Source organism: Poecile atricapillus, chromosome Z, assembly GCF_030490865.1.
Source record: "Poecile atricapillus isolate bPoeAtr1 chromosome Z, bPoeAtr1.hap1, whole genome shotgun sequence".
NCBI classification, from domain to species: domain Eukaryota; kingdom Metazoa; phylum Chordata; class Aves; order Passeriformes; family Paridae; genus Poecile; species Poecile atricapillus.
Genome location: NC_081289.1, coordinates 64,850,090 through 64,861,330, shown reverse-complemented (window position 1 = coordinate 64,861,330; position 11,241 = coordinate 64,850,090). Strand labels below are relative to the sequence as shown.

At 43.5% G+C, this 11,241-nt stretch overlaps 1 protein-coding gene across 2 annotated transcripts in view; it reads right to left on the bottom strand.

Annotated features, from left to right (window-relative positions):
- Positions 1 to 9,691: 9,691 nt before the first annotated feature.
- Positions 9,692 to 11,241, bottom strand: part of LOC131572920 (low-density lipoprotein receptor-related protein 6) — a 114,755-nt gene continuing 113,205 nt past the window's right edge. For both annotated transcript variants that reach the window (XM_058826365.1, XM_058826366.1), the window contains exon 23: positions 9,692 to 10,425. In XM_058826365.1, the coding sequence (XP_058682348.1) occupies positions 10,140 to 10,425 (286 nt within the window). In that variant the 3' untranslated portion in view covers positions 9,692 to 10,139. The remainder of the gene's footprint in view (positions 10,426 to 11,241) is intronic.

Here is an 11,241-nt window from a genome sequence, read left to right as displayed (position 1 = left end):
TACTTCTAAGCATCTTTTGGATCTTTTTGGGAGCAGAGGGAGGCCAGTGAAGGAGACAATTGGTAACCCTTCCGTTTTCAAAATTTGAGGGAATATGTCTTTCCTATTCCACTACTCAAGTTGCAACACAGAATGGAGTGGACCTTTGGCCATCACACTAGAAGGTAAGAGAGAGAAGTGAATTTTTTTAAGTATATTGACCTTCCTTATTAATGCTGCTGGTGGAAGAGTTTTTTATTGGAAGCATCTGAAATTTTGATGGTTTTCTTCCATCAAATAATGAATCCCTCACAGCTGTGCTTCAGAACATCAGCCCACATTACGCCATCTGCACAGCAATACTGCAGCCACAAACGTTTCAATACTGAAACGTTTCTCAAAACATTTGTAGGGTGGAAAGAATACAGTGGCATTTAGGGAGGAATCACTGTCTACAGATCATTCCCAAAAACCACCAAGTTAGGAAAAATACACCAATGGATTTGTATTTTTAAAGCATCTATTGCCTCATGAACTGTTTAAATAAAAAACTGATTTCCAAATTCTCCTGCTGTCCACAGTGGGTGTCATGTTCTGGTAATTTCTTCCTTGACTTTTCAGCACAGGACATGCTTGCCTAAAATCTGGATCATCAGTAGGACTCCCCTGCTGCTCACTCTGTACCTGAGGCAGAATCACTGTGTCAGCAGCCTGTTGCAGTGATTGTTTAAGTTTATTCATGGTTGTCAGTTTATCAGTTACATGGTTCATTCTTGTGCTCCCCCCCGTTCCTCCCAAGTTGGTTTGCCTCGAAGAGTTGTATCCTCCCCTGAACTGCCCTTCATTGTAAACCCAGCCCCTGATTCCGAGCCTTCCCTGCCTGTCACCACAAGGTGACCACAAGGGCACCACCTGCCCTTTGTTCTGGATCCTTCCCTGTCAATCCCCTAACCCTCGAGGCCCCATTGGCCTGCGTGACCAGTCCTGTCCTCCCCCTCGTCCCTGTTGGTCCCTGTATTGTAACCCCCTCCCTTCGCTGGATTCCCCATTGGATGTTTGTTTGTACCCTCCCATTGTGTTACTGCTGTTTAAAATCCAGAGCACAGCTATGCTCGGGGCTCTTTGGTTCCTGACTCCCCTTCAGTAATAACCATTTCTGGGATGGAACCCCACACCAAGAGCCTCCTCCTCCTCTACCTGCTCCATGACTGTGGTGACAATCCTGCCTGTTCAGCACAAGGCTCAAAGGTTCTGCCTTTGGTGCTGATGAAGCCACGGTAGTTCCCCACACCTGTGTAGCTGCGGGTGTGTGTCTCCAAGCTAGCCTGGGCTCTGGCAGAACCGCATCAGCAGCATTCCCATGAGTGTGGTTCCACAGTGAGGACAATGGGTTTCTGCTAAGGAAAGACCCACAAAAACTCATGGAATGCCCTCAGAGGCCAAGGTCTGGTGTTCATTAGAGAGGCAGGGGAGGTGCAATGCAGGAAAGCTGTACACAGTTGCAGCCCACAGGAATTTTGGGAGAAGGAAGAGCTTGCTGAGGTGTCTCAGATAATTCCTGATGCCATCTCCTCTTCCTGCTTGTGTGCTCCCCACTGGCTGGCCCCAAGCACTAGCAGCTTTGACAGCAGACCCAGAACTGGTCACTCTTGTTGGCATGACAGCCTCTCACTACTGAAAACCCCAGTCAGGGCTGTGCCTGAGAGGGACTGTCCCCACTGGAAACCCCTCACAGCCTCTGAAAGCACTCCATGCAGACACTTCCTGCCCCATCAAGCTATAGTGCTGATTTCCATCCTGCTGTTCTTCCAGGCAAAAGTGGCCTGGGTGCTTCCTTGGGAGCCAAGTCAAGGAAGCCCTGAGCAAAAAGCAGCTTGTCTCCCTGCTAAAGTGCTGAGGGTGTGTAGCCCTGAAATTAAGCCTTCTGATCTTGTTTTTCATAGTTGTAGCTACTTTCTCAGGAAAATAACTGGAAGCATAGATGTTTATGCATTCCTTCTAAGAAATGTCTATTGATGGACGTTTCACAGGACCAGTGTGCTTGGGAAGATGGTAACTTAATTATCCAATCCCTGGTCATTGTCAAGAATCTATAAATACCGGATTCAAGTAATAAAGTCACAGGTTTTGTTCTAACACTGAAGGTAGTAGTGTGAATCATTTCATGTCCTCTAGCGACAGCGGTGTAGGTGGGAAGGCAGGAGAGACCTTTTAAATCATCTCTGGTCCCTCCTGAATTGATCTTATCTGGCCCCACAGGAGTCAGGCCCCATGATGATTCTTTCATTCCTACCACAGACAGGATGCAGAAAACACAGGACTCCCTGTTTTTCTACCAGAGTCCTCTGGCTCTTCACCCTGAATTGCCCAACATGTTCCTTTTCTCAACCCTTGTCAGGTTATCTCCCTGGGACCCCTGTCATGCCAGCCAGGCATGTTCTGAGGAGCAGCTGCTATGCTCCTGAGTGACTTCCAAGAGGCAACTGTAATATTATCCTTTCTTTTTATTGCTGCTGGCTTCCAGGATACTTCCTATCTTATGCCCTGCATCCTTTATTCATCTTACTTTATACATTACTTTTCTGATTCTCCTCCATGCACGTCCTTGGAGATAAGGAGCCCAGACCACAAACACCACAATCTCTCTGCACATCTCTAACGTACAACGTTTCCCTACTACTCTTCACCTGCATGAACACCTGGCCCAGGAAACCAGAACAGCTCTCAGCACCTGAGCTGCAGGTGGAGGTCCTGAGCTTGTCCCCTGGAGGCTCCCAGCTCCACAGGAGCCAGCAATAGCCTGTAGTCCTTTATTCAGCCACCAGAAGGGATCATTAGTGGTTGAAACACATTTCTCAGGGCAGTGCTGAGGGAGCCTGGTGGAAGGTCCTTCAGCTGTCCCTCTCCAGCCCAGTGGTCTGCAAGGTGAGGTTATTGTTTTTTTGGGAAGGAGACAGGATTAAGGATCTTGGCAATACTAACAAGTAGAAAACACCAGGTGAAATCCCTCCATCTCCTTAGACCCAAAGGATGTTCTTCACACATCCTCAGAGAAGCCAGCTTGGTGGTTACTGCAGGGCACTCATTCCCTTGCACTCCTGTCTTCCTGTGGAAGCAGAACTGGGATAAGGTCACTGCTGTGCCACTCCAAGGCATAGAACCCCAGCTTCAGACCATCCCCACTGAGCAATCTCCTTATACTTCAGAGGGTGCAAGGAGGAAAGGCCAGCAGCTCCCAATCTCAAATTCTTTTCAGATTTACAAATGGTCTTTCATTGGACAGGCAGGGAATAAATTTTCAAATGATGAGTACTCCAGTGCTCCTTACTATGCCTCCTGCCCCTTACTGCCTAGCAAACACTAAACATTATTTCAGCAGCTCTGTCCTTACTGGAGACTTGCCTGGAATGGGTAAGACAACTGACAACAAGTAAGTTCTGCTTCCTGAGCTACACTCTTCCTCTAAAGAGCTTTGGTTTTTCTCCCCAAGGTTTAACTCAAGCTGCTTATGGAGAGGGCCTATCCTTGTCTTTATATGTCTTTCCATACCCACTTTAAGGAACAAATGCACTCTTGTGCTTAACAGCTGCATCTGGAAAAGTCCCAAGATTTAGGGAATCCAAAATTACACAAATGCTTCTAACATATTACATATTACAACTGCACAGACACTAAATGTAGCCACCATAGTTTAAATTAAAAAAAAGGGCTGTTGAGCCCTTTGCAGCCCAGCAGCAATTCCCAACTGGCATTTTTAGGGAAAAACACAGCACCCTGCAGCTCCAAACCAATGGCTTGTTTTCCAAGGCAAAATAAATGTAACACCTTGAAACAAAGTAAGCACATCACCCTGGTTTAGAGTAAAAGGGAGGTATTTTTACAAGACTGTGAGATCGACAAATGCAGACCCTAAAAGTGATACGTGGCTTGTGATGCCTCCATACAGAAAAATTTGAGCTGCAAGTCTCAGTACAGCCACATACACAACTAATACAAAGCCACGTATTTTTTTTCCAAGACTAGTGGATGTAAGTGGAGTGGGAATTCCTGTGCTGAGCTTATAAATTCAGAACTGGTTCCTCTCCAATTACTTGTTACAGCAACAGGATGAGAGGTTGGGGGAGTTTCTTTTACATTTTGAAGTTAAATGCTTCTCTTTTGGCGAACATTTCAATAGAGATTTCAAGAATCAGCAGTGTCCAGAACAGTCACTGGCACCTGATAAACATTCATTTGGTAAATAATCTGGTTGGTATTATCCTGTAAACCAATCTAAGGGATCGATAATTGAGACTTTAAGCTTTAAAATATTGTCAGTTGCACTGCGAATCCATGTGTCTGCAAAGCCTTCTACAACATTAGAAAACTCAGCCCATTCTAACTTTTAGGGAGAGCAAAGGCGTACATTGTACCTTTAATGACCTGTCCTCCAGATGCTGACATAAAATGAAACATAGCTCTCCTTTTTCACTCTTAGTTTTATTATAAAAATTAACATTTCATTTGTTACAACTCAGTTTATAGTAATAATTGGAAAGGATTTTTGTACAAGGTTTATATACACCGTACAAGTAAAGCACTTTATTTTACAAAAAAAAAAAAAAAAAAAAAAAAAAAAAAAAAAAAAAAAAAAGTTAGTGAATGAGTGAGTAAAGCTGGCCAAATGTTGGCCATTATAATATAAATATATCCTTGCAAAGCACCATCGTACCGAAGTTGATGAACAAGAGACACCAGCTGGCTTTAGACAATGACAAACAGTGATTAAAGCTTACAAAAAAGAACAAACATAACAAACCAAAAACAAAACAAAGAGTTAAAATCTGAAAGCAGCACCAGATCCTTCACTTGCAAACAAGGCTAGTTCAGCTTAAGCCTGGTGGTATCCTCTTTACAAAAAAAACACTTCCCTTTTCTACTGACTCTTCTCTGCATGGCTTAAGGCTACAGACATTTTAATCAGGACTTCAAAGCTGCTTCTGGTTCATTTGAAGAGAGGAACATGGCTCTCCAAGAGTTTGTAACAACCACCCTGTCTTCTATTAGGACAATCCTGAAAACCCTGACACTTGGCTTACCTTGCACAGTTCTGATGTGAATCACCCAGTCCCTATAAATGCACAAATCACTTCCCTTTTGAAAGGTGGAAAAGAAAGAAAATTGTGGATCATTACTGTAGTTTGACTTCTTTTAGACAGAAAATGACTGTTCTGTAGTCCTTTTCAAGCTATTAGTTCGTAACTTATTTGCAACGTTTATCTGTCACCTGCCATTAAGTTAAAGGTTAATTTTCAAGCCTGACCAACACCACAATGCAATTTTTAAAACATCTCATTGCTTAGAAAGCAATTTCCGAACAGCAATGCTCAAATTATTATTGCACTCAATGAGCCAGTTATTTTTCTGTTGAGAACTAATAAGTAATCTGCACAGTACAGGTTCAGAAGCAGATTCTGTCACCATACTGTGTGACAAACATGCTCAAGGCAAAAAGGTCAGGAAAAGAAAGTGACTGATTTCTTCTTAAGAGATACTATGAAGAATCATATGATCCAATAGCATGTGTGACCAGGGAGCTCTGTAGTTAAGCAGTTCCCCCCAGTATGGTACTAATTAATTAATCTGAGATTTGCCAAGCAATCAGGAATGGAAATAATATTCAGGCAGCGGCCTTTTCTTTCTCTTAGCACAGGTTTAACTATTTTAAAGCTTAGACTGTGTTTAGGACTTGCCAATGAAGCAATCTCTAGAGAATAGGCTGTAATGAATAGAGAAGCAAAGCAGAACTGGAGACCACAGCACCATCAAGGCCCAATAGTGTAATAAATAGGAATGACAGGGATTTTCCCCATGCACTTCACTTGCAGCTGACTGCAGCACCTGCCATGTCAAGCAGTTTGGGTGCAGTTTTCTTCATAATTATGCTAGAACTGCAGCAGACTGCTTTTCATGTCCCCACAAAACACAGAAGCACTTTACTTTGCAAAATGGACTCCAAAAATAGGGGAACAGTATAAAAAATGTGCTTCCTCTCCTGCCTAGCCTGACAGAGCATTAAGCATTCAGGTGTTCTGCTGTCTGTCATACGAGCTGGCCAAAAGGAGCCCAGGGTAGGTGAGACACAAGCAGGACAACACTCAGCATTGGCACTCTGGGAGTCAGGGAGGCTGAATCGATACACAAGAGAAAATGATCAGCTTTGGGTAAATGCCCATTATCAAAGATCTGGGTACCTGCACACACACTGGTACATGCACATGGGAGGGAAATGCTGTGGCAGAAATCCAGAATTTACCATGCAGAGTTTCAACTCACAGCAAAATGCATCCCTTGATATCAAATAGCTCACTTTCGTATTTTGCATTACTGTAAATATTTCAATTAATGTATATGCACAGGTTGCATTAATTTATATTCATGGAAACCATTTTCATATGTAAATGCCATGTGCGCGTTCCATTTATCACATTCAAGTTATTTCCTAATAAATACCTGGGTATCCAAAAGCAGTGGGGAAATGAGGAGCACCCTTAGGAAGCTATGAACTGCATGCAGCATGACATGCCAGGTCTAACTTTAAAAGGCAGACTTAGCTCTCATTAATGCTGCCATTTAAACATGCAAAGTCAGTTTTCAACAAATTATGCTGTAATGTCTTGTTGGTTTTGTTTTTTTTAGCTACAACAGACTCTTTCCTTCCAGACTGGGCATGCCAGCTGTTCCAATCACCAGACAGTCAGCTAAGAACACTGCCCAGATGTCTACAGAGAGGAGAAAGTTCTCAAGGGTCTCTGTATTAATGCCCTAACTGTACCTGATGCTGTAGGATAAGGACCCTTTATGCTTAACTTGAAGGATAAGGAGCAATTTTCACTGCCATCAGTGAGATCCCTTCCATGCTAAAAACTCACTTCACCAATCTCCTGAATGGGCATGTCTGTATTATTTATGGTCCAAACACCTCAGTGAATTGGAGAAGCAGGAGAAAAGATGATCCTCACTGAGGAAAAGAGAGAATATGAATCACAACTGCCTCAGTGGCAAAGAGGAGGAGCAAAGAGAAAATGTTCAGTCTCAGTGTTTATCCACTGGGAATGTGTCAGGTGTGGGTACTGGTTGCATCAATCCTTCTGCAATTTGGACATCTGCCCGAGAAGAGCTTCACACATCAGCACCTCTTTCAAAAATTTATTCCAGATTTACTGAGAAAATACAGGTATTTGCAAAATCAGATCATAGCGTTCTGCTCAGACAAGGAACAGCCTGTTCTTTATGCTGGGCATTTTCAGTGAAAAGGCCCAGCCTGTCCACTTCCCTTGTCATGAACCTCTCAGAGGCAGATCACCCAAAATATTTGATGCACAAATTGAAATATCTGTATCAGAAAGACTTGATCAAATGCTACATGGAATTCTATGTCTACCCCACAGATTTCAGTTGAGTTATGTGGACGTAAACCAGCACAGGAGGCAGCAAGATACACATGCAGAGAATGTCTTTCTTCTAAACAAATCCTTGCTAAATTAACACACAAATTTACCTGCAGGAAATCTCCCTCCAAGGGGATGCCTCAGTGAGGCAGTCCAGCTGCACCAGAAAGAGGATACCACTCCTTAAGCTCAACCATCCTGTAGCTTTTCAAAAAGAAATTGGCACACTGAGAAACACATTTTGCAAGAAGACACCATTGCCACTGCAGTACAAGCACTTGGACTGAGATACAACAAAACAATATTCTTCTGAGTTCATTAGTGCAAGTTTCCACATGTGAACCCCACACGGAATGCTGCACATGAAAAAATGTAAACAGAGAAATTCTAATTCTCATCAGTGTGCCAGCCTCACCCCCCACCCCAACACACCTGCCCTCCCCCCCTTCATATATATGGTTTTGAGTTCCCTTAGAGTTCACAACACCCTCCTCAACATCCATCCTGCTGGACAACACAAGGAAGCTTCTCTACCAGCAAGGAAGAGCCAGAAGAACAGCTACCACAATTCCTAGAAACCGAGAATGAAGCTGGGCAAAAAACCCCTTAGAATACTATCTTCATAGATCAACAGCAATAGCCTGGAGATCACCAAGGCTTTTTAAAGTTTCCTCAGGTATTCTGGACTCGTAGGAAAGACCCTTGACTACAGATGGAATCCAAATGACACTGTTTTCCTTGGAGCTGAAACCAAATGAGGATCCAGTACTCCAGATGAGTGGCAGCAAGCAAGAATGACTTGTCACTAATTTTGTCAACAGCATCAATTGCAAGCCCATGCCATATTTTCATATAACTTCTCTTTTAGTTGGAACTGGCTGGGAAAGAAGCAACAGGGAACAATAAAACCCGAAAGGTGCCTCTGGAAAGTTTCTATCCCCATTCCATACCCAAAGGTGAGGAGGCAGGAGCTCCCCAGGACCTTTGTTTTGAGAGAGAAGACTCAGAGGACCAGTCTGCGAAGGCACTGAGCACCTTCAGTGGATGTGATGTCAAAAGAAGGTAGAAATGCACAATGCCATCTAAGATCAGGTACACGGTGAGCTCTGCTGCAACAAAACAAATTCAAAGTACTGCACTAGAGTCCAGGAGGAGTTAATACCCTATGTTGCCCCTTAAACCACACAAATAATGTTTTCACTTGATTAAATAATCTCCCTGTCAAAATCACCATGGTGAGGCTGACGGGAGAAGGGGCTAAATATGACAATATACAAAAATAGAGATGCGAATATAAAATGGTTTGGTTAAGAATATCTTAAAATTTGACATTCACAGCGGTTAATACTTAAGTGTTAAACTCACACGATGCAAAAGAGGAGGTATGTCAAAATCATACTGAGAAAAACTGGCTTTACCTAACACAAAACATGAGCAGTTAATACAGCAGGGGAACCCCTTCCAATGATCATCTATTTTTCCTATGGACAGTTGTTCTACTGAAAGTTAAATGTTTCCTTACTAGGAAAAAAAAATATATATATTTATATATATGATTTGTGTACTGTGATATCAATATACACTGAAAGTACTGCAAGGATATATTATTCATTTACAGTAAAACTAACAATCCATGGTTAAATTTATAGTTTATAAATATGCTGTCTATATTATATGTGGTACAAAAATATTTGACATTTTGTGGGCACTAGGTCAAAATAAGCTTTTCTTTTTTAAGGGACTAAAAATCATTCAGGTATATGCATATTACCCTTGTCAATGACGTGAGAATCGTACTGACCTGGTACAAAACAGAGTCCTACCATGGTGGCAAAATGGGGAGGGTAGTGATTGGCATGATAAATCACTGCATGACAAGGCTCATTAGGAGAAAACCCGGCATTTATGGCAGCCCAGTTCTAGCAGTACTTTAAATAGGAATCTCATGAATTTAAGTGACACAGGCAGGAAGAAAGGATGAAGAAAAGACAAGAAAACTTAACCGTAATTAAAAAACAGACTTTAAAATACATCCAATAAAAACAACTGAAATTCCAGAAGCAGGGAGAGAGCTCTAAATGCTCTCGTTCGTTAAATGCATTATGGAAAACCAGAGGTGTATTAGTTTTAAAAAGTGTGTGACTGATTTTCTGGATTCACTGCTATGATTGCTGTGTTCCTGTAGAAAAGAAAGCCCTTTGTGTAAGGTTAATATCTGTCCTGACTGCATTTTCAAGTTTAACTTTGCTGGCCCTCTGCAGTTAACATAGAGGTTATTTGGCTACTTCTAAGTATCTATGGTATGCTGCTCTGAGACAGACTTCTTTATTATTAATTACTTTAAACATTTTTGGTATTGACAAAACCCACAGATCATCTCGCTGGACAAGTAACATATCCCAGTCCTTCCATTTCCTTATGTGCTCAGTCAATTCACTGGATTAAGGCATGTTTTTGTGTTCCATTTGCAAAAATAAAAACTTTTTGTACAAACGTCTGGGTTCTTTTATACAAAAATTCTTCTTATGGCACAAGCAGCAGCTGCTGTTTAAGAAAATATATAAATATCCTTTTTTTTTTAATTATTCTGTACAAATATCTTCAGTGTTCCTCCGCCCCACGTTTAACTGTACACTGTCCTCCCCCATCCTGGGCTCCCTCCCCCCGTCCCCAGCAGAACCTTTTGTATTTACAGCGCAGAGCGGAGGGCGCGGGGCGGGGGGCTGCCCCTCAGGAGGAGTCGGTGCAGGGGGACGGCGGCGGCGGGTACAGGTGGTGGGAGTAGCTGCGCTCGGTGTAGGGGGACGGCGGGCAGCTCTCGCAGTTCTCCTCGGCAGACAGGTACTGGCTGCGCGGCGTGGGCGGCGGCGGCACCGGCTCCGAGTCGTAGTTGAGGTCGCTGGTGTAGCCCTTGGCCGTGGGCACCCGGCGGCTCGGGGCGTAGTCGCTGTCGCACACGTCCGTGCTGCAGGGCGTCGTGGGCGGCGCGAAGTGCCGGTAGCTGTAGGGGCGGTAGCTGTAGCGGGGAGATGGAGGGGAAAAGGGTCGTTTTCCTTTTTCAAGGGCGATAAGCCAAGGTGGACACAGAAAGCAGGACAACCTCTGCAGTGATGCACAGCATCTCCTCTCCAAACTTCCCTGCAGAAGTGCTATGGCGTTGGGCACATCACAGCAACAGGTGAAAGGGATGCCAATTTCTTTAGTAATTATCTAACTCGTAAAAGTAATTAATTGTAGCTCTGAGCAATCGGTCGTGCAAATTTCTGATGTGCTGCTTTACTCGTAGAAAATTCATTTTGTGCTCAAAACTTCTGGAATTGGATAGTGTGCCATGTTTGGTGTAAGTATTCTATTATTGCATTTGGGTTAAACTAATCCATAATGTTGTGGGTGCCCCATCCCTGGAAGTGTTCCAGGCCAGCCTGGACAGGCCAGGGAGTAACCTGGTCTAGTAGAAGATGTTCCTGCCCACGGCAGAGGATGAAACTGGATGGACTAAAGTTCCTTCATGCCCACAGCATTCTGTGATTCCAAGATAACCGGAGAACCCAGGTTTGCTAAGTCCTAAGTGCTTCCCATTCCCCAGACGTTTCCAGTGACCCTAGCAGTGCCTGTTCAGAGATGCAAGGAGCGCCTGTAAGAACTTTTGTTGTGCCACAGAAAGGAGCAGTGCCTGAGAACAATCTCTCACACAACAGACTCCCTAAGGACTTAACTGAGGTAGAAGAAGTTGCTCCTAAGACAGCAAAGCAGAAAGGGCACGGGTGTGCATGTACCTGTGTAATAGCTGTGTTGCAGTTATGGAGAGGATAATTCAATTTCCATTATGCAA